This window comes from Myzus persicae, unplaced genomic scaffold (assembly GCF_001856785.1).
Source record: "Myzus persicae strain clone G006 unplaced genomic scaffold, MPER_G0061.0, whole genome shotgun sequence".
Classification (NCBI taxonomy): domain Eukaryota; kingdom Metazoa; phylum Arthropoda; class Insecta; order Hemiptera; family Aphididae; genus Myzus; species Myzus persicae.
The window spans coordinates 1,573,010-1,596,327 of record NW_019102619.1 but is presented as its reverse complement, the minus strand read 5'-3'; the positions used below and the strand labels follow the sequence as shown (position 1 = coordinate 1,596,327).

The following is a 23,318-nucleotide window of genomic DNA, read 5'->3' as shown; positions in this document are numbered from 1 at the left end:
ATAAATATTTTCATATACCTGTGGTGGTTATTCTGTGCCGTAATCAGTATAAAAAATTTTCATTATCATACGTATTCATACTTTCGTCACTCGTAAGTCACGAAAACATTTTATTTATTTTGATTTTGCTGATACGTAAAAAGCAATAATTTATTATTTTAATAGAAATGGTTTCAAAACACTTAAGAAATAGTTGATGAATGATCAAAAATATTGTTAGTTAACTATAGCAGGCTCTTGCGTGTGTTTACTATCTTCTGCTTCAAGGTTTGTATATTGTATTCATTTGTTTAAAAAAAAGACAAAAACTAAAATTAGGTCTTTGCGAAAAGTGAAACGCAATAATTTTGTTTAACTCGGTCAAAAGTTAATTTCTTATCATGTATGTTTAGGTATTATAGTCGAAATATCCGTACGTAATTTATTTCATTTTTCTCGTGAAATATTTTATGTTTATTCCTAATTAGTCTGGAATAATCTATTAAATTAAATTCTTCCTGTATTGTTTTCAAGTTATTTAGAATACTATTATAAGTAACTGTTTGCCTCCTCCCTACACAAAGGTGCACGGTTATGCTGCAATCGTGTTTAAAAATGAAGTCGGGCAACAATGCAAAACGAATAGTTTATGTGTTAGCCAATAGGGCTTACTCCAGGAAATCTCGACGTGACAGGGAAATCAGAGGAGAAGAGTTATTAGAACAGGAAGATGAGCTTGTTATGGTAAGTAATATCATTTTTATTATCTATTTTATAAATAATAATTTGTCAAAAGTACAAATCTGTAACAAATTAAATTATTTGTAATTTTTACAAGTGAATAGGTACACTAAAAAAATAAATATATTTAACTTATAATAACAACTATAATTATTATTTTTATTATGTTGTACTGCGATAATGTAAATCCTTATACATTCGAAAATAATTTTTTTCCTGTAGGTAATTATTATTCATTTAATATTTTATTATAGGTTCCTTAACATTATAATTGTTATTAAAATGAATATTTTTCATCTTAAAATATATTTTTAAATTGCTTTTTAAAGTTTATGTAAATGGTTATCTACGTACCTATTATTTGAATGCAATTAACAAATTATAATGTTCATATGATAGAAAATTGAAGATTCTGAATTCCGAACAAATCCTAACTGGCAATTGCTACCAAGACATAAAGATAGCCAGTTCAAATTACCTAATAATGTGGGTATCGCTCCTGAGGTAAGTTGGTTTTTATTAAAATATATATCTAATATTTTTTTTAAATAATTATATGAAAACACAGTTCAAGTAATTTTACTCTTGGTAACTACATAATATAAATTCTACAAAAATAAGATAATATAGATTTACCTTTATAGGCAGACGCTAACGGCCGACCTGAATTTCAGGTGGTGCCTATAGCTACATTTTTGAGCTCTCTTCTTTATTAATGTCCTCTCTTATAACAACTCAATAATGCTAATTATACATGCTTAGTATCATGTTTTATATAATAGTGTATACTGTATAATACTTAATCTAATAATAGTAATAACAGTTTATAATAAAAATCTATAATGACAGATGCCTGACCGGACGGTACTTGAATTATTATTACTATATATTTTAAACCACCCTATATTTTTATTTTAAAGATTAATGATCCTTAACAATATGTATCAAAGGTTTACATAAATATTTTTAGTATTTATTTATAAAACATGTTTGGTTTATCACTCCTGCCTCGGTCTTAGTCTATTATTTTATACTAAGTCATATAGTCTTTGGCGTTTGAGACACAGTATGTCTTGAGAGTTATAGAATAGTTGAATTGCTGCTAGATTGGTGTATTGATCCAGTCTTATCTTGTGTTTGCTGGCAAGCTTAGTAACCTTGTTCTTGATGGAGATATTCATCAAATCTCAGTGGATAATGTAATTTTGGTTGTGCTGGTATGCTGCGACCATAGTACGGAGGGCAATGTTTTGGCACTATTAAACAGTTTCAATGTTGGAGTTACTGGCACCACCTCACACTTTTGGAGTTATGAATAGGGCTTGAATTATTGAATTTGTTTATTAAATTGCTTACAATAATTAAGTAATATTTGAGTTATTTAAAAAAAAATTAAGTGTCATCTACCTTAAAATTTTTGTCTGATGAATTTAAAATTTTTTTAGCTACTTTCTGTTATTTCTGCTTTTATGTTTTGTCGACAAGTTTTAAGAAAACAATAAAATATAAGTTAAATCTGACAGTTAAGTAATATTAATTGTATTTTTACATCATGTAGGTAACTAGTTTATGAACAACATTTTCATATGATATTCAATGAATAAAAAAATGTCTTCATATTTTAGTTTCATAAATGTCTTTCTTTTATGGTGTTTTATAGGCTATTTAGGCAATAACCACTTACTTCCATCGATTTCTATCCTTAGCTAGTTCTCCTCTATTATCTTTTCTAAATGCTACCGTCACTACCTCAAAGTCCTTTGACACAATGTCTTTAAATTTCACTTTCTACTTTGATCCTTGAATACACCCTCAGAGTACTCTTATACACTTTTCAGGTATATCTATTTCACGCATTGCATTCCAGAGTTTGTTTATATTAACAGAATCGTAGGCAGCTTTGAAATATATAAATAGGAGATGTATATCCTTGTCAAATGTGTTACTTTTTTCTGTTATTTTTTTAATGGTGGGTATCTGGTCCAAGGTTAAACTACTGCCATAAACCCTATTTGGTAATCTCTAATAATGTTGTATGTATAACTATATAAGGTTTTATTTTATCAAGTAGAATGTTAGATAGATTATTAACATTATATATTAACATAATACAATGAATTTAATAGTGAGATTCTTCCGTATATTTTATAATTCATAGGATCATAGGTCTATATTCTCTCTAACTTGTTTTTTCAGTCAAACTATTTATTTAAATATTAGTGTATACCTATTATTAATATAATTTAATAATATTATTTTTGTTAGAAAATATAAATCTTCTTACTCCATTTTTTATGGGCAGTATTCCTAAACCTTAAATATTAAAATTATTTTTTCAATTGTTATAGGGGGTTTGGAAAAGTATTTTGTTGGCAAAATCCTCCCTCCTACCGATTTATGCCAATACCTATAATATAGGTTATGTTTTGTAATTTTATACGATCTTATATTAAATTAAAACATTGTTTACAGGACTGCATCATAACCACAAGACTAAATTATTACACTCAAGACTGCCCAATTCTCTTAAAATCTGGTATGTAGTGTATTATGTACTTTGTTTCCTTGAATTGAGTTGCTTAATTATTATTATTATTGTTTTTATTTACTTAGAAATCACAGAGCGATTCAATGTACCTCATTTGAAAAATTTCAGTCTGTGCATGATTACTATCAATTTAAAGCAAACATCTACTACAACCATGTCAAATTTAACAAGACAGGTAAACACAAAATAATACATTTTTGAGATTTCTTTTCTTTTTCAAATAAATACCTAATCAAAATATATTTTTTATTAATTTCTAGTATCTACATGCTGCTTTTGGTATAAGTGATCGTCTTCAAAGTGCTGGTTATTGGGCTGATTTCATACATCCTTATACTGGACTTCCAGCCATTAATCCAGGACTTAATATTGATTTTTCCACTCTAGAATTACCATACAAACATACTGTTTATCAAGTCAATACACGCCGAAAGTGCAAAATGATTGTAGAAAAAATGTCTCCTAATACTATTGGTAAGCAACGAAGAGTTTTTCTTATTACTAAAATAAAATGAATAATGATACCAAGGATGATACATATACCTATTGGTAGAAGTTATGTATGTTAACTATTTTCAAAACTGTTGCCATAACAGTAATTGTCTTAAATACCATGTATTAACACTTGATAAATGTATACATCTATACTTTGTTCAAAGTAAGACGATGACTAGGGAGCGACCAGTTTTTGTCAGGCGCATTAATAGACACTTCCCCTACCAAATCCATGCTCAAGACCAGTGCTTTGGAACAAATGCACACCCATGCACACAACTCGGCCGCCTGGTCATTGTCTTATTTTGAACAGAGTATATTGTTTTGGTTAAATTAAAAATTGATGATTTTCAACAATTCGTTCGTGCAAATCTAGGTTTAATCATTTCATTTTCTATGCAGATTTTACTTTTCAAACTTCAAAATATTTTATTAAAATTTACATATGTTTTGTTGATAACTGAAACTTGTAAATTTAAAATGAAAAGGCTGTTTTACTACATTATTTTTTTAATACTTGACCTAAATTAATAAACCTAATTAACTAAACAGTGTCCTAAGCTCCTAAACCTAACAAATTTGTATGATCATATTCTGATGATATTAATCTTAACAATGAATAACTAATTATATAGTAAGAACAGATACAGATCTTGGGGTTGTTATAATTATAATTTACAGTAGATAATAACTTTTTGGTAGGTAATATACGACACTAACAGTGTGGCAATATGAAGCATATATAACGAGTAGGTCGCATATAACTATATAAGTAAAAATACAGTAAATATAATTTGGGATATTAATTGTTATATTTTATATATATTTAAAAATAATTCTTATTTAAATAATCATTTCCACTTTATTTATTATTAGAAAAGTTTTATTTTCTTTGGTCTATTCTTGAAAATTATATTACAAATGCACTTATATCAAAGCATACAACAGTTTTTTTAAATAAATGTTTCTACAATGATATTGGTTTCAATGGAAGTAGCCACTTATAATGAGATGCTATACATTGAGTTATTCTATATTAACAATTTTAAATAAAATTAAATATTACCTAAATAGATTTATTCTATGTTGGTTTATGGTATTTGCTCACTATTAAAATTCAGTTGTTTTTTTAAAAATATTTTGATAATATTGTTTTATTCATTTTAATAAGATACTTATTGTGAAATTTAATAGTTCACAATCCAATTTAATTAAGACAAAGTCAGTTTACCATTTGTTTTCTTTCTCTCACCGACATGCAAATGTATGTTTAGCAGAACTAACCCTGTGTTGTTACTTTTAATATTAAGAGTTAATTCACCTATTATTAAACTTTACATATTACTTAACATTACCTCAGTTGGCTTTTTTACGATATTTTAATTTTTATACAATTTATAAGCATTTTGAAATTGTAAAAATTGACATTCTCACAGAATCTTAACTGACATGTTGCGCTTGGGTCAGAGAAAGAAAACTAGATAGTGCACTAACATCCTCATAAGCTTAAAATAAAAATGTATTGTATTTTAAACTGTTATTCTAGGTAACTTATTTACAAACGCCTTGCCTTCAAAAACTGATGTTGTCGAGGATATTTTGGACGAAGTTAGTGACTTACATCAAAATAACTATGATTGAATTTTTCTTTTCTAGTTAAAAGTATAACATAATGATGTAATTTATTTTTAAATATATTATAAATTATTAGTTGTGATACTTGTTTAAAACGAATGTATTAAATTACAAATATATCTGTTTATATATTATTTATTATTTTATTGTTATCTTAAAAATCACTATTGCAGACAAATCTTAATTCCTGTTTATGATTAATTAACCAATTTTGTTTTTAAATTAGTACTAAGTTATAACAAATGTTTATTAGTTATAATAAGGGCTAGGGTTTATATGAATAATTGTTATATATTTTTTTTCTGCATCTACCCTTTACAAATTTGGTTAGTCATGTCTACTTATTGTCTCATATTGATACAAATTATCTTCTTTTTTTATTTTGCTCATTTTAACTATAACCATGATAAATTCATGTTCCATGTTATATTTAAACAAAAGTAGTATCAAAAGCGAAATGCTACATAATATTACTCTCTTGATTTAAATGTAATAAAATCAGTGTTTTGTCTTTAAAAGAAAATATTTAAAAATGTATTAAAAATTCTATGGATTTATTTAAAAGAAAAATTAACAACAATTAGTTAGCTTACATAAAAGGTAACTTAATTAAATTTACTTTAAAATGATATGGTGATATTCTTTCTCTTAATGATAAATTGAAATTTATTGGTAACTCCACTGTATAAATTGTATGCTTTAGCCTATTTATCTTTAAAGAAATTAAATTAATACTTTACCATTTTATATTACATTGAAATCCTAACCCTAGTTATAATGATTGTTTTGTTAATTTTAATTTGGTATTTAGAAATGTTGGTTTTATTCATTATATTGTAATTTGTGTGTATTGTGTAAATAATATGAATTGTATAAACTCAAAAAATATAAATAATTATAGTTTTAATAATTGCATTTAATTTATGTATAGGTATTGGACTATGAAATGTGATGTGGATGAAGGGAGGAGGCATTAATATAAATTGTATTATACAGTTATGATCTTACTAATTTATTTAATTACACTGCATAATATAATATGAATGATTGAATAAACTTACTATTTTATACTACAGGATTAACTTAAGAAAAATGTATCATGAGAAACGAAGAAACCCCAGTGATGAAAATTTCAATTCAAAACACCAAAAAACTTCTAAAAGACCTTTTACTTTTTTGGATTATAAACGTATTTTGGAAAAAGTATTTTTCAATGAAGAATTAGTTGAAGATATAAATGATGTTTGGCTATTTGTAAAAAAGTTTGAATCATATATTATGAAAAAAACAACCATTGATAATTCTATTGTAGCTGTTGACAAAATGCATTTAATTAATTTAAAAATAAATTATTCTGATGATGAATTAGCTTCAAGGTTACCTACATACGATCAAGAAGTATCTTATGAAAAAAGACCCTTAACCAAAAAAGATATATCACTGTTTCGTGAATTGGTTCTTATGTACATGGATTTTAAACAAAAAGAAAAATTCAACAAGTTGAGAAAACTTAGAGAAACACAACAGAATTTACCAGTGTTTCAGTTCAAGTGAGCAATTAATAACAATTATGAAATTATCTTTAATACATTTCTTTTTGGTTTAAGAGATGAAATTATTGAAGCAGTGAGACATCACAGAGTTGTAATTATTGCTGGAGATACTGGGTGTGGAAAATCTACCCAGATTCCTCAATACTTATCAAATGCAGGTTTTAAGAGAATAGGTACATAAATTGTGATATGAGTACTTATTCTATTATCTACTATTGTTTCTCATGCAAATAATCTTTTATAGCATGTACCCAACCACGTCGTATTGCATGTATTTCGTTGTCAAAGCGAGTGGCCTATGAATCTTTATCCATTCATAATAATGATGTGGGATATCAAATTCGGTTTGAAAAAACGGTTAATAAAGATACAAAAATTTTGTTCTTAACTGAAGGATTATTATTGAGACAGGTTACTATGTTATACATTATTCATAAATAATATATTGCTATTGTTTTGATCATTGAAACAATAATCGTCTTTAATGTATTTATATTATAGGTCTGTGGGGAGGATTTATTGTCACAATATGATGTTATTGTTTTGGATGAAATACATGAACGCCATTTACATGGAGACTTTTTATTAGGTGTCATGAAATGTTTGTTACGTCAAAGATCTGATGTTAAACTTGTTCTTATGTCTGCTACCATAAATGTAAACCTATTTAGCAAATACTTTTTTCCGTTAGCCAAATTGATACAGGTAAACTGTAAATCTTAATGACTTCATGTCTGTTTATTAACATAACTAAATTAACTATGAAGGTTTGATATGTCTGTTAATAAAAATGTGGTTTTTTTAGGTACCAGGTCGTTTATATCCTATTAACTTAGAATATCATCCAATTATTAGTGAAATGAAAGTACTAGGCAAGAAATCAGAACGTTTTGATCCATCTCCTTTCATAAAAATTATGCAAATGATAGACAAAAAATATCCAAAACATGAAAGAGGGGATGTACTTATGTTTTTAAGTGGTATGGCTGAAATTACAGCAGTAGTGGATGCAGCAAGAATTTATTGTGAAAAAAATGATACTTGGATTATACTTCCTTTGCACAGTTCAATGTCATTGGGAGAACAAGATAAGGTACTATTAATAAAATTATTAAATACTGATAAAATATTTTATAATACAATTTCTTGTTTAATTTAGGTTTTTGATTATGCACCTGAAGGCACAAGAAAATGTATTGTATCTACCAACATAGCAGAAACTTCAATCACTATAGATGGCATTAGATTTGTCATTGATTCTGGAAAGGTAAAAGAAATGAGCTATGATTCAACTAGTAAAGTGCAAAGACTTAAGGAATTCTGGGTGAGCAAAGCAAGTGCTAACCAACGCAAAGGAAGAGCTGGTATTTATTAATTTTCAATATAATTTCAATTAACATTTTATTTTCACATTGCATATTTCACTTAGGTCGTACTGGTCCCGGAGTTTGCTATCGGTTGTATTCTGAAGACGAATTTGATGCTATGGCAGACTACAGTACGCCAGAGTTACAAAAAGTTCCTCTAGATGCACTGTTATTGCAAATGGTAGCCATGGGATTGCCTAATGCTCTGCTATTTCCTTTCATTGAACCACCAAAACCAGAAAATATTGAAAATGCCATAGAATCATTGAAACAACACGTATGCTAAGAACCATATCATTTTATATCTACATTAAAATTATTTATCTATTTCGTCATGTTATTGCTTATATTTTGTTGTATGTTTTTATTAATCTGCTATTTTAACTTTGGTGTAGTGTAGCCATTATCAGAGGTATGTCATGATGATTGTATGTTGTGCCATTACTGTAAATGACAAAAATGTAGAGTGAAAAAAATTATATAAGTTATAAGAAGCCTTGTCACTAAATATTATTGCCATTGGAATATTTAGTAAAAGTACTAAATAAAAATAATTATTTCAGGGGGCATTAACAAAAGAAGAAAGGTTGACCCCTATCGGAAACATGTTATCACGACTTCCAGTTGACATACCGCTTGGAAAAATGTTAATAATGGGATCACTGTTTGATCAATTGGAACCTGTTTTGTCATTAGCATGTGTTCTATCAGTTCAAACACCATTCACCAATAAAGCTTACAAAGATTCTGAATGCGAAGTATAATCAGTTAAATAATAAAATTAAATATTTATACAAATTATAATGATAATAATACTTTGTTTAGAGAGCTAGAATGGATTTAGAATCTGATCATGGTGATCCAATAATTCTACTAAATGCATTTAAGCAATGGCTAGAGTTGAAAAGTGATGGTCAAAACACAAATACACGTCAATGGTGTAAGAGGCGAGGTTTTGAAGAACAACGTTTTTATGAGATGACTAAATTGCGAAGACAATTTAAAGATTTGTTGGATGTAAATATTTTACTTAACTTAGTTTGTTTGACAATAAAATTGTCGTTCAATTGTTTTGTTCTAGGAATGTGGCTTAGTAAAAAATGAAGAAAAAAATATGGATGACATGACTAGTGCAGAAAGAGCCCTTAGACATGGTGAATTAAAACTATTACGTGGTATGAAAAAAACACATAAAGAGGAAGATTCCAGAAAAAGAAAAGTATTAAAAAAGGATATGTGGGAAATTGAGGACAATTTAGATGCCGAAGATGATTCAGTTGATATAAGAGATATAGATTTTAGAATGCGACATAATCAGCGACAAGTTAAAGTAAAAACTACATATTTTACATTATAAAATCAAAATATTGATTTAACAATAATTTTTTTTTTTAGCAACTTTTAAAAGGATCGACTGCAATAAGTTATAAAGACTTAATGATGTTAAAAATAATTTTGAGTAGTGGCCTGTATCCTCATATAGCAATTTCTGATGAGTTCAACTCTTGCAAGGTTAAAAAAATTAATATTAGTTTTCAAAAATACAGTTTTATTCTAAATATTTTGAATCATACTTTTGCATTTTTAAGGTCATATTTAATCATTATTTTATTATTTATTTATAGACTACTAAGGAACATTTATTTCATACCGAAGGTAAACCATTTGTATCTCTCCACCCTATGAGTTATTTTGGTAATCATTCAGATGTACTTCAACTCACTGAGTCTGAAATTATCTATGTTCCTGAGTTTAAAGGGAAAAACACTGTAAGCTCTAAGCATCAAATATTAATATACATGTAAGTATAATAATTTATTGATTTGCTTTTTACAATATTTACCCATGCTAATCATACAACTTGATATATAAACAAACACATTTTATCTTGTAAATATGATTATGTTTACAATAAAATTGGTGTATTTAATACAACCTTGATCTAATGTCTGTTTGACGCAAAATTGAGAGTTCAAGTCAACCAATCAAAATCCACTCACACTACATTCACTCTTCATCTCCCTCCCTGCCAAAAGTGTTCCTTGTAACATCCCAATCCCTCCATAAAAAGTACTTAGGACTAACCTTTGACCGTCATCTTACCTGGGAACTGCATATCAGAACTAAAAATCTCGCCCAAACTAACGACTACGCTCAATTAAAACACTATTATTTAACAAACACACCAAGCTTCTCGTGTATAAGTCTTTACTCAAGCCCATGTTAACTTATGGGGCCTACATTTATGGGGCAATGTGAACAAAATTCTAACCGTTCAAAATAAAACCTTATGCATAATCACTAACGCCCCACTATGGCCCCGCCATACGTCTCTAACTATACTCTGCACAAAGACTTAAATATAAAAACAGTTCACACTGAAGCAGTAACATTTTACAAACCATTTCATAATAGACTTCCATCTCATCCAAGTCCCCTTAAATCAAATTTAGCATCTCGCACAATCCCAGGTAATCCCACATGGTGACTGAAAAGAAATTGTCATCAAGATTTACTTCTTTATGATTAATTTAAAAAAATTAAAATAAAACGAAAGTTAGTAAATATATAATTATATCCATAGTAAATTATATGTCCTTCTATACAAGTTATATTTTCAGGGCCGGTTCTAAGGGGGAAAGGGCACTATTTGGTATAAAAAAATATCGAAGATGCAACTAACAAAAAAAAAATGATTTTTATTTGTAAACAGAGTATTAATCTCAAAAATTATGTGCTGAACAAATAACAATATTGATTAATAATGATATTGATATTTCAATTTAAAACAATTGTAATATTATTCATATAATCTTGTTTGAGTGTAACTCACTGATTTTTTAACTAAACTTAAAAAATTTGAATTTAATGTAATAGTCAGCGTGGCTAACATAAAAGGGGGTGGAGCTATCAGGCTGAAGCTCCTTCTCACATCGTTTATATTATTATAACTAAAAAAAAATATTTATCAAGTTTCAATTGCCGTCATCTAGTTAACAAGTGAATTCAGATACGTCTTACAGGATTAGCTATAGCCAATAACTAATAACAATTTATACCTAGGTAGGTTGAATTTATTTTTGCAAAAACATTTTTCCTAAAATGAACAGTAATTTTTTGGTAAAATTATGAACTACTTGTACGGAAGACATAGTATTGAATTGTCAAGCATCAGCTATACAAATTTAATATTTTATACATTTTTATCTACAAATTTATTGCCGTTTTGTCAAAATTTGAAACTTCAATGCTTATAATAAATTATTATGCTTATGTATCGTTAATATTTTTATTATTATTATTCGTTAAAACTTTTGAGGAAGCTTGTATTATAATTTTAAGTTTTTAACCGAACAAATAATTTTTAATTGATATTTTTAGAAAAAAAAACTAAAATTGATCAAATACGATCCAAACGAAAACAGTCTAACCAAGATTATCAACCAATTTCAACAAATATTTATTTATTTATTTTTGTTTTTCCCAATTCTTTTAAAAAGTACTGAGCATTTTCAATTTCGAACTCCCAAAAGTGCCAACTAGAATCTAGTTACCAAATCAAATTGCTTCCAAATGCTTTCATCAAAGTTCATGATAAGAGCATTTTTTTCTACTAGAAAAGTTGAAGTTGTACAAACATTTTCAAATACCTCACCTGAACATCTGGAATTATTAGACAGGACAAAATAAAAATAAAATTTTAATTAATTCTTGCCATAATTTATTATCCAGCTTTTGGAAGTATTTATTTTAAATGTTATTATTTGAATTATCGTTTTTTTAACTCATTCAGTCACTGAATTAAACTTAAAAATTAATTTTTTTATGTTGCCTGGTTAAAAAAAGTTTGGTCACCATTAGTATATTAGTTTACTATGAAACAAAAAAATGTATTGAACTTGGGGCTGGGGATGCAAAATGCTTAAATACGTAATTTTTACTTTATGTTATTATTATACGTAAAGATTATAGAGGTATCAGATAAAATATAACATAAGAATTTTAAGGCTAAAATAATTTTCATATTATATTCAATTATTTATTTGTTTTATATAATCACGGTAGGTACTTTCATTCCTTATGAGCTTCCAAACATCGCGACCCATTAGCTAGGAAACACTATCGCATACTATTATACATTATACCTGTGCCATAAAATGTACCTATTATTATAAATAGTTTTATTTTTATTTTCAAGTTTTTTACATTTATACTATGGAAAATGCAGCTCATGGCAATTTTACTCTTTTAATGTGGTCTTAGGCTCCTAATAGGTTAGACATACGTCTAATGTGTCCATACAATGCAATTTTATTATTTATAATAAATAATATTATACAAAATATTATTACTTTATGTTTAGGACTATATATAAATAAAATGTATTGTTTTAAGTAATGTAGATTTGTATAGAAGTTAAATAATTAAAAGAGAAATTCTAGTTATTCAAAAAAAACTATTGATGAAAAAAATAGCATGTTAATTAATCATAAGTCATAACTATTGAATTACCTGCATTAAATAGGTATATATTTAATTTCGTTAGGCTTTTTTAAATGTAATTTATTTATACTTTAAGTCTTTAACATTGGCCATTGTGATGAATATATGATGTTTGTACTTTACACGTAGGTACAATGTTTGATATAATAATAACTTAAATAAAAGTACTTTATAATATTATCATAATACAAAAGCACGCAATTTAGTGATAACTGTTGTAGTTCTGGGCGTGGTATTATATTTTATTAATTTTTTCGTGGAATTTTAACAAATAAACTATTATACTCAGTAATTATGTTATATTACTAACTTTATTTTTTGAAAAATGCTTCGAAAAAATGCAACATATATTTGTATTTTGATTTCCACCTTCACATGTGGGTTACAAAGCTAGACTATAATTTTATGAACTATCTTATATGTTTATTACTAAAATCTTAAATTTTCATTGAATATTTATTTTAATATTTCATAATGTACTAATTGCGTCGTATACTTATTTAAGGAAAAAAAATATAAGAAACTTGTTTATTTTTCGGTTTTAATTTTCGTTGGACATTTGATTGTGAACATTAGCCAGTTTTATTGTTTTTTAAAATAATATTGTTGATTAAAATTAACAATATATGTACTTATCGATCATCTGAATGATTAACAAAAGTGAAATCGTTATTTACTCGAAAAACAAGTTTTTTTGTTCTTAAACGTTTTTGTTTATGAATTTATGTATTTATTTAATATACATAATGAAATGAACTCAAAAATTACTCACGTATTACTCGATTTTATGTAAAATTAAAATATTAAGTCTGAATAATATTTTTTAACGTTTTTGTTTCTTTTGGTTATTTATTTACTTATTTTAGTTGTACACAAATTGCACGGTCTTATGAAAATAAAAATTTTACTCTAAAAACTCTGCGAGTAAGTAATTAATCAAAACCTTAATTTACTAAAAATTGGTTATTTCTTTTTTGCTCACAAGTTTTCTCAATTTATTATATTTTAACCATATGTGTTCATGTCACATTATACATACTACCTGCGTACACATACAATAACGTTTTATTTGAATGTCCTATGTACGAGCCCTTCTTCAAAAAATTAAAAGAACTATTTAAAAATTTAACTCACACGGATTTATGACTTTACTTTCTAAAACTAGAATTATTATGCTAAACCAGTTTTTAGCAAAATTTATTTTGGTTTTTGGTGTAACTCTAAAAGAAATAACCGTAAGTACATGCATTTTTCACCAAATGCTAGTAGTATTATTTTTTGTTTACAAAAAAATATTTTGATTCTTTTTGAGCTGAGGCATAACAAATTTTGCTTTGTCAATCAACTTCAACTTCTTACATTAATCTAAAACACGTATGCACAATATTTTTAGACATTCAAGTTCAAATTTTTACCACATTTTGATTATTCAGAAGAAATATAACGATTTGAGCTCCTTTTTTGTTATTCAAATCATATTAATCGTAAAGAATTGAAACTTTTTGCTCGCCATTAAATATATTATAATTCACTGACACAATGCAATTTTCAAAATATTTAGATTATTTTTAAGGTATTTACCGTCCTAAACCTATTTAAATCGTTATACAGTAATACAGTATTAACAATTATACCTTAATATCTGGTTACTATATGTAATAATTATTATATACTAAATAATCTATACCTTATTAGTCATTTATATTAGTAATATAAATGCAGAATGAAATATATAGGGACAGATCGTATCTGTTTTGAATCGTTTTTTATTGTATGCAACGGTTGAATTCAAATTCAATACATGTTAAAGTTTAGTGTTTACAATGAGTGTATGTTTATAATATAAGTAATTAATTAATATTATAATACAATTAATAAGTACATATTTTGTGAAAATATATATTTTTCTGAATGTACATTATCCTGTAGTAGACTACAATTATATTTCTTGCATACGCATTCAATGGTAATATAATATATATATTTATTTGTCAAATTTCTTTTAATCCAATGGAAAACTTGAAAACTTATTTTGGTTATGGTAAGAAAATGACTACATTTATATATATAAATACTGTAAACCTATAAATAGACCAGAAGATAGTATATTATTTTGTTTAATCCTTTAAAAATAAACATAATTTAAAAACTTGCAATGATTTTCAGGTCGCTTTTGGAAACTACAAAAGCGTATATTATGAACTCATTACGGATGCCAGGAGCACAGACTCTTCTTTTATTTAGCAGAAATATTTGCACCAATCGGAATTTCTCTCAGTTAGTGTTAATTAACCATTTGTTAGGTACTCCATAAATTTGATTTATTTTTTTAATAATTGTTGAACTATAATCTATAGAATCATTTGCGACTCTTGGTTGCAATTGGAGTTTCCTCTACCGGAAGCTGCTGAAAATTTAATACTCAAAGCTACAAGACTCCGTAATACTTGGGATAATCTTTTGAAACTTAAGCTTGAAGGTATTGATAACAATTTCTACGTTTTTACAATAACGGCGCTACAGTGACGGATCCAGGGAGACCCTAGAGGCCAGACCTCCCACACATATTATTTCCCAAATGTTTTTAATAATTCTACAGATCCTGATATTACTATATTTCGAATCACATGTATGTCTGATAATATTATATATTATGATGTGTATTATTCTGGGGTGCTCAAATTAAGATATTAATATCTTAGTTCATGGTGGACAGTGATTCCAATATTGTAATTTTACATTAATAAAAAATTGTTGCCCCTCCCCCAGATCTTTGCTCTGGATCCGTGCCTAAGTCGGCGCAGCTATACAAGTACTAATCTGCTCAATATTTGCAAACGCATTTTTAGAAAGAAGTAATAGAAGAGCTGAACGTCAGCTGTCTATAGACATGGTACAGTTTATGAATGCCGAAATCGGTTACACAATGAAGAGGCTCTTAGCCGCTGACCAAAAAGCCATGTATGTAGGACCGTCTGGCGAAGAAATAACATTCACGGGTCCTAATCCTTTTTGCAGTGACGACTGGCAGGTGTATGAAGATGATAAATATGGTGGAATAAGACTAGCGCCGTACTTGACATATGATTGGTGAGTTGATTCATTTATTTAAGCTGTCATTATCTTACGGTCAGTGATGAACTTTCAGTTTAACGGGTCAAAGCCTAGTGGTGTATGATCCTTGGATTTGTCCCTTTTGCAACAGCACAATAGAAGTTACGAGTGCTCTTGAAAAACTGCAACATCGGCAAGTGTGTGACTCTCAAACTACTTCCGGCACCACTGAAGGTATGTACATTGTTCCGGTTATATATATATATATAGGTATATATTATAATTGAAGTTTTTTTTTCTGAAATCAAATTGAGTAAGTATCCATACAAAGTTCATTATGTACAGTAATATTATTACAACTTGAATTCTTAAATAGTAAATAATCATGAGTAGTAATGTTAAATTAAAAATATTTTTAGACTCATGAAACTATTCATACTTGTTTGTTGTGTTACCATATAACGCGTTAGATCAAACTAAATAATATTATAATAGGGAAAATCAAACATTACTTGTTTTTATCTCGAAAGCTATTCGACAAAAATAAGTGCAATTTGACCTTATTTTATCTACAACGGCACATACATTTTATATTGTATTATTAGCAAACAAAATCAATAATAGGTGAAATTTATTTATTTTTTGATTAAAACTTATTTATATATTACCTTTGAAAACGTTTCTTAAATAAATGATTTCATATTAAAATAGTTTCTGTAGGTATACTGACTTTTCACTCGTAAAAGAAAAGAAAATACCAAAAAAATGACTTTGTGACCTTTGTATGAATTATTATTTAATCTAATGACATATAATATAATAATATGAATCATGCTAAACACTTTAAACTAACGGCCTAGTTATGAAGGTAAAATTGCAAGAAAATAAAAATGAACACAACTTTTCTCAAAAATTACTTTTTAAAGATTACCTTTCACATTTATACTTGTCACTATTCAGAATCTGTATAAATTAATTAAGACTAAAAAATGTAATAAAAAATAAGTACCTATTGTGTTCCCAAGATATTGTAGTCATATTATTTTTGAGTTGTAGCGGTTGTAATGAATGTATTGATTTTACAATGATGTGTGTTTTAAAAAAAAATTTTTTTTTTGTGTCTGTCATCACGGTTTAGGGTAGTAAAAGTGCTTCGATTTTCTTCAACAGCAACTTTTCTGGTAGGAAAGTTAATCTTGTTGTTGCACTCAGAGGGTCAAAATTTATAATTCCTTATAGTTTTCAAAAGTGACAGGAAAAACAAACAAAAAATTAATTACAAATGGGAATTTTTACGCAAAACCAGTTTTCGAAAAAATCGATTTTAGTTTTTAGAGTAACTCTAAAAAAAGCCATAGATACAAATTGTCATTAAATATTTGGGTTAGCATTTTCTATACACCATACAATTTTCAAAATAAATTGACTCTATAATAAATTTTAGCTCAGTCAAAAAACTTTAAAACATAATACATTTTATTTATAAGCGTTTGAAGTAGAAATTTTTCAACATTGGATATTCAGAAGATTTCTCATGTAGTGATTTTGTTATTTTGTTGTAATTCAAAAACGAATAACCGTAGATACTTGAAATTTACACCATACGTTTATTTTATCGATTGTATATACTAAATTTATACTTGATAACATTTTCAAATTTATTATACAAAAAATACTTGAATTATAGCACAAACTATATTAGATACCCTATAAGTTATAAATGTTATAATAATTGAAACTCACAAACTGAACTATGTAATTTTGAATAATATTTAAAAATAAATATGTAAACAATGTATAGGTATGCAAGAGCGTTTTATTACAATTCGAGGAATGCAGTTAAAATATCGCTAATATTTAAAAATATCTATACATATTTATAGGTTGTAATAATTGTTTTATTTTATATTAATAATTATTTTTAATTCAAAACTGTGCATCTAGAAATGGTGTTTAATTTTTATTTAATAACTCATCTTAATGCCAATAATTTTCACTTCTGTATCTCTGTCTCTGTATCTCTCATTGAGACTTCTCAGAGTTTTGAAAAATTCAATTCAAATTCATTTTGTGAATAATACATTTTTTGCTACACTTTTTATTTTACTAAAATTGATATTTGTTTAGAGGGATGTTTCGAAAATGTAACTACATTAAAGTGATAGAACTTTAAAAAAATATTTGTCAAACGTCTCTTTTTAGTATCCTTAACGTCTAACGATGATGTATTATAAGTTCCCATAAACTATAGTAACTATAAGAACATCAATATATAATATTAAGTTTGAAAGGTGAATTGGAAAGTCTATAGAAGACGTCATTTTTGAAGGGTTGCTATGAAAGTGGTACGTGTGGATTTTTTTACGGGCTTAGTAGAAATGATGGGATTCTCTTTGAGAAACTGTTTCGAGTTTCAGAGTTTGCGTGTAGAAAATAATTAACTATTGTATTCATGTTTGTAGTATACACTACAATAAATATAAATCAATCTGAAATAATTTTTAAATCATAACACCAAACATTAAATTAATAATTCATTGTTTAATCTATTATTTTCTATAAAATTATAATGAATTGAGATATTTTGACAGGGAACGATTTTGCGAAACTGCATTATTTTTAGATTCTGAGCGAATCTCTATATACCTAGTAAGATAATACCGCAGTTTTTTCATATATTATAAATTTACATTTTGAAATATCGATGATTGTGCAACGAGTATTAAAAAATTATAACATAAATATTATTTTAATGCCCCAATTTTTTTCAAAAAAGTTTTAAACGGGAATGGTTTCATTTTCTGCCATCTTAACTAATTTTAGAGTCCTCGTCGTCATATAATCAATTATTGTGTTTCTTTATAAATTATAAGTAACCAAAATGGACAACTCTAGCAAATGTAATTTTTTTTGATCATAGTGAAATTACTACTTGATCGTTTCACTAAACATAAGTAATTAGAAGAAAACGTAGTTCTGATATCATTAAAATCTCCAATCTCCTTTTTTCATTTCTTAAGATTACTTATGGATTACCTTATAGTAATAACTTATTACTATAACTAAAAGTGTCCATATAGGCATGCCTAATTATTCGCTAGGCATGCCTATATGGACAATTTTTTCTGTTTTTGATCAATTCATATGTTGTGTGTATCAAATTGTCTTGTTACCTTAAAAAAACCAATATATGCATGTACACTTTACCCTTTTTGGCCACTGCCCGTATAATATTTAAAAATAAAATAAAACCAACTTGGTATAAGCATAGTCATGAAAGATTAGATTTTAAATTACTAATATTCTAATAGAAATTATTGATTATATAATAATGGTGATAAAGTTTTTCTATATCAGTGTCATCTAGAGCCTAGACTTGTTGAATTTGATGTGATGTTTAGAAATGTATTACTATTATAAACATATATTCGTTTAGTACTCATCATGGAAATATAGAAGTAAAATACTTGTAATATTTATTTTAATATTGAGACATGATCATAGTTTCAAAACATATTGTTTCCTTTTATGTTTTTTGTTAACATTAAAATTTTCTACTTTTTAAATTTTTTCCCGACTTATGTACGACACAATTTTTGATTTCGAGTGAAAAGTTTGAAAATTTAACACATGGTTCCAATTTTCTCATAAGTTGTTCTTACCGCAATTAAATATATCTACATGTTTTTTTAAGTATTTAATATTCATTTTTTTTTTAAATAACGAAAATATGTGAATTATTTTGTAGTTGAAACCGTCATACGTTCTTTAATTTTAACACTTATGGCTTGAAGACTGAAGAGTAATACATTATTCTTCAATTTAAGATCGAAAGAGCAATTACTGTATTGACTTAATTTTGATGTGTGTTTAAAACACTTTTTATAGTAAGAAAAATGCTTATATTTTCAACTTTGAGGATGGTTTATGGTAGCAAATTTAATTTAGTTTGTACTTTGGGGAAGTAAAAAAGTAAAAAAATAAATTACCAGTACTTTAAAAATAAACAAGAATTACAAAAAAAAACACATTATTTTGTTAACATTTTTATATTGTTATTAAAACAATTGTTTGGTAATCTTGGTTACCCAAAAGCAAAACCGCCTTGGCTAAAAATATTTTTCATCTTATATAATAGGTAAGTAATTTATCATCGAATTCAAATTTAACTCATTCATTACAGTGACGTACTTAATGACTAAGTACACTTGACATACTTATATTGTACGGCAGAGCGGTTACACTACACGTAATGCTTTTTGCTTATTGAAATTTAAAAAAAACGTTTAGCGTAAGACGCATACATTTTTTAACACTAATTGATGTTCAAATATATAAGACATTGGATAACCAAACGTATAAGACGATTTATCCTCTTACAATTTTGTTATTAAAAAAATATAGTCTAATACTTGAACATTCCATTATTTCGTAAATTCTAAGATTCTATACACAATGAATGTTTCAAAATGTTAAGGCTAAGTTTGAGCTATTTATTGACCTTTGAAATTTCCCTCTAAATGTCTAATTGGATTTTTATACATAAAATAATGATTTTAGTTGTTGTAGTTTTAAAAATATTGTTTGTGGGAACTTGAAAATTGTTGCCATTCCTTACAGTACCATTAGAATTTTATATTATGGAACAGCATGGTTGCTGCGGACCGGCGCCATCGTATAAACAAGACGTTGGTTTACTCGTACCATGTCTCGTTAAATTTTACATGGTTAATTAATTACAAGTGATAGGGACAGTGAGTGTCACGGTTGCATCGCGCAGGCGCAGGCTCAAAGAAGCTGGCCGATGCGATGAGAGTTCATAGGCGATTGACATTTACGTCTGATCCTATATACAATATTTGTAGGGAATGTAGTGTGTTCGGAGTTGTTCAATAATAAGGGCGGAGTTGCCCTGCACCGGCGGCACGTAACTTAAATAAGAGACTTTTGCATGTTGGAACAAACTCAGGACGGTTGTATTTTATAAAGGGCCGATGCGGGAGGAGAGAGTTGGCTTGCGGCGATTGAGGAAGGACGTAACTCACTTTTTATCATATTTCAGTATATTTTTGTATTTATTTCAGTCACTTTTTAAAGTATCTATCCTACCAATGAGCTTAGAAATCAAATAGTTTATAAACTCTGAATATTGTCTTTTCCGCCGAAAACAGACGTATCTTTAGTTACGGCTCTTGAAAATAATGATAATTTTCCCTCGAATTTTTATTAAATTAATTTTTTTCGTCGAAGTTGGACGTAACTCGATTTACGTTTTATCTTTAAAGTGCTCTCCTGAAAAATGATAAAAAGTGAGTTACGTCATTCTTAGTAGGGGCATCGGTATGGTTGTTCGGGCTCAGCGCACAACGATCTTCCTTCCTGGACCTCTAGTATCTCAGGTGGTTTGGCTATATTGTTCCTCACCGTTGACACGACTCCTGGCGTCGTTGACTACGGTTGCGCGTTACTCGGCGTAGACCTCCGTGCGTGCCGATCCTTTGCGATTGTCGGGCTTATGGTCGCCGCTCGTTGTGAGGAGCTCCGTCAGACGATCGTCATATGACGGGGACTTATTCGCCGGCTAGTACTTTGTCTGCGACCGTGGTGTCATTGTTGGACGACGTCGGTGGTTACTTATCCTGGGAAATTCGTCCTGATCATGAATTGCGGCTCAGGATGTTCGGTTGACTTCTGCTGGTTCGATGCTTCCCACTCGAGTGATGGCGGTGAACGTTCAAGTTGCTTATGTGTTCACTAAGGCTGTATCGGGTCTTCGGATCTCTCGGAGAGGTGTTAATGGTTTGGATGTTGATTTAACACTCTCGAAGTGCCCGGTATATAAGCGGTGTCCCGTACCACCTAGTAAACTATTAGTTATCGCCTCGTGCAGCTGTGTTTACTGCCGGTGTGATTTGTCGTATTATTTGGGCAGTTTTGGGGCCATAGTTATGAGAAGGGTGTCTTTTGAAACGTCACTACCCACCCTATGCACATTGCCCAACCCTGCCTGTTGAGTATGTATAGGATAGCTCAGGGGGTTGTAAGATCGCCTCAAATCCCTATACGGTATCCTGTGTCTTGAATGTTGTGTTGTGGTTGGGGGTCCTGAGAAGGACCGTTTTGTGTCGTTCGACGGCTGTACCGCTACAATTATTTAATTTATACGATACACTATTATTTTTACTAATACTTAGCTAGGTACGATCATAATTACTACCGTCTAACGGTACTTCGGTATTGATATAAAAATTAATAACTACATGTATTATAATAATGATGAATGAATAAATTCATTATTAAATGAAAAGATGGATGTGAGTATTCTTAGTGAATCGCGCCCGGTATAATATTTGTTTTCAATCAAGTTTAAGCTGTGGAGTGTAGACGCTCTTGGTTCCAGGACTACAATAATTATAATTCAATCTGTACTAATTCGATTTCGCAATAGCTTTTTTTTTGTTAATTGTATTATTATTTTTCTAGGTGAAGCATGTGAAGACGTTATGGTGAAATTAAAACCGAATGCCAAACGATACGACTGTCCTGACTGTCAGGGTGTATTGTATTTGACTCCTACTGAAATGCTGAAACATAAAAAATCACATTTGTAATTCATATTATTATTATTACTGTAAATTGAATACGATTACGTCATTAAAAATATGAGTTCTAATTATCCATTAACCATACACTTGTATTCCTGGTCTATAGCTAATGTCACACGTCTTCATCATGCATGTGTAATGTACCGCGATGGACGACATTGTGTAGTATAGGGTGAACTTTACCGCATAATTGGTAAAGTGCATATTGCAGATACCTAAAAAAGTATATTACAAGGTCAAAATGAGAGCATTATGCAATCTGATTACCACTAAAAATGATTGCCATATTTGGTCTGTGACATCCAATCGTTATATATCTACTAACGATAATAGTTTTACGGTCGAAGCTACAGGTTTTGGATAATTTAAGAGTCGTGGCAGAGTTTTTGCTTTGCAGTCGGTATACAAGATGCGAAACTGAGGAGCAAAGGGCGATGGATTGTACCCTTCTTGGTAGTTTGGCCTTGGTTTTTTTATGTATTTTATTATTTATATGCAAATTTATGCAATACAAATTGATATTATACCGTTGAGAGAAGTTATAATTAATGTGTGATGTAGAAAGTATAAGAGATAGTCCGTATCAACAGTTGCATTAAGAAAATAAAATTGCCTCTTACTTTTTTTCAAGCTTCAGAAGTAAGTCATTATGCAGTCTTTATAAAACATTTTTATTTTGGATATGAAATCTCTCAGCAGCCGATTGGACATCGCGCTTGGTACCTATACTAGTACTAGTAGTACATTGTAAGAGTAAATATGATGGAACTAAACAGCCTTTGGAAAATACACATCAGTGGCGTATATAGGGGGAGGCCCCCTAGGCCAGAGCCCATAG

The 23,318-nt window shown here is 28.4% G+C and overlaps 2 protein-coding genes across 4 annotated transcripts; both read left to right on the top strand.

Moving 5' to 3' along the window:
* The first annotated feature begins 8 nt into the window (after positions 1-8).
* Positions 9-22,551, top strand: LOC111032663 (probable ATP-dependent RNA helicase DHX34). Of its 3 annotated transcripts, XM_022313065.1 has the most exons (18): positions 9-267; positions 6,475-6,948; positions 7,006-7,124; positions 7,196-7,362; positions 7,453-7,656; positions 7,757-8,044; positions 8,111-8,315; positions 8,381-8,595; positions 8,882-9,076; positions 9,144-9,335; positions 9,400-9,648; positions 9,714-9,830; positions 9,944-10,119; positions 14,988-15,098; positions 15,179-15,300; positions 15,671-15,911; positions 15,970-16,109; positions 22,359-22,486. In XM_022313065.1, exons 2-18 carry the CDS (start codon positions 6,491-6,493, stop codon positions 22,484-22,486), a joined length of 3,327 nt encoding a protein of 1,108 aa, XP_022168757.1. In that variant the 5' UTR covers positions 9-267; positions 6,475-6,490. The 3 variants fall into 3 exon arrangements, with proteins under 3 accessions (XP_022168757.1, XP_022168759.1, XP_022168758.1); XM_022313067.1 differs by lacking the exon at positions 22,359-22,486 and having other exon boundaries at positions 15,956-16,071; XM_022313066.1 differs by lacking the exon at positions 9-267 and having other exon boundaries at positions 6,491-6,948; positions 22,359-22,551.
* LOC111032664 (methylmalonic aciduria and homocystinuria type D protein, mitochondrial) lies at positions 574-5,532 on the top strand. Its single transcript, XM_022313068.1, has 6 exons — positions 574-723; positions 1,120-1,224; positions 3,193-3,256; positions 3,334-3,443; positions 3,529-3,742; positions 5,310-5,532. The coding sequence occupies exons 1-6, from the start codon at positions 574-576 to the stop codon at positions 5,402-5,404; spliced, it is 738 nt and encodes a 245-aa protein (XP_022168760.1). The 3' UTR covers positions 5,405-5,532.
* Positions 22,552-23,318: the final 767 nt, after the last annotated feature.

Bases quoted from the DNA above. Each gene is read 5' to 3' on its own strand.
- LOC111032664 (XM_022313068.1), top strand. From the start codon at position 574: ATGCTGCAATCGTGTTTAAAAATGAAGTCGGGCAACAATGCAAAACGA. The intron at 724-1,119 runs GTAAGTAATATC...TTCATATGATAG, and splicing joins AGGAAGATGAGCTTGTTATG to AAAATTGAAGATTCTGAATT. The intron at 1,225-3,192 runs GTAAGTTGGTTT...CATTGTTTACAG, and splicing joins ATGTGGGTATCGCTCCTGAG to GACTGCATCATAACCACAAG.
- LOC111032663 (XM_022313066.1), top strand. From the start codon at position 6,491: ATGTATCATGAGAAACGAAGAAACCCCAGTGATGAAAATTTCAATTCA. The intron at 7,657-7,756 runs GTAAACTGTAAA...TGGTTTTTTTAG, and splicing joins CGTTAGCCAAATTGATACAG to GTACCAGGTCGTTTATATCC. The intron at 15,301-15,670 runs GTATTGATAACA...ACGCATTTTTAG, and splicing joins TTTGAAACTTAAGCTTGAAG to AAAGAAGTAATAGAAGAGCT.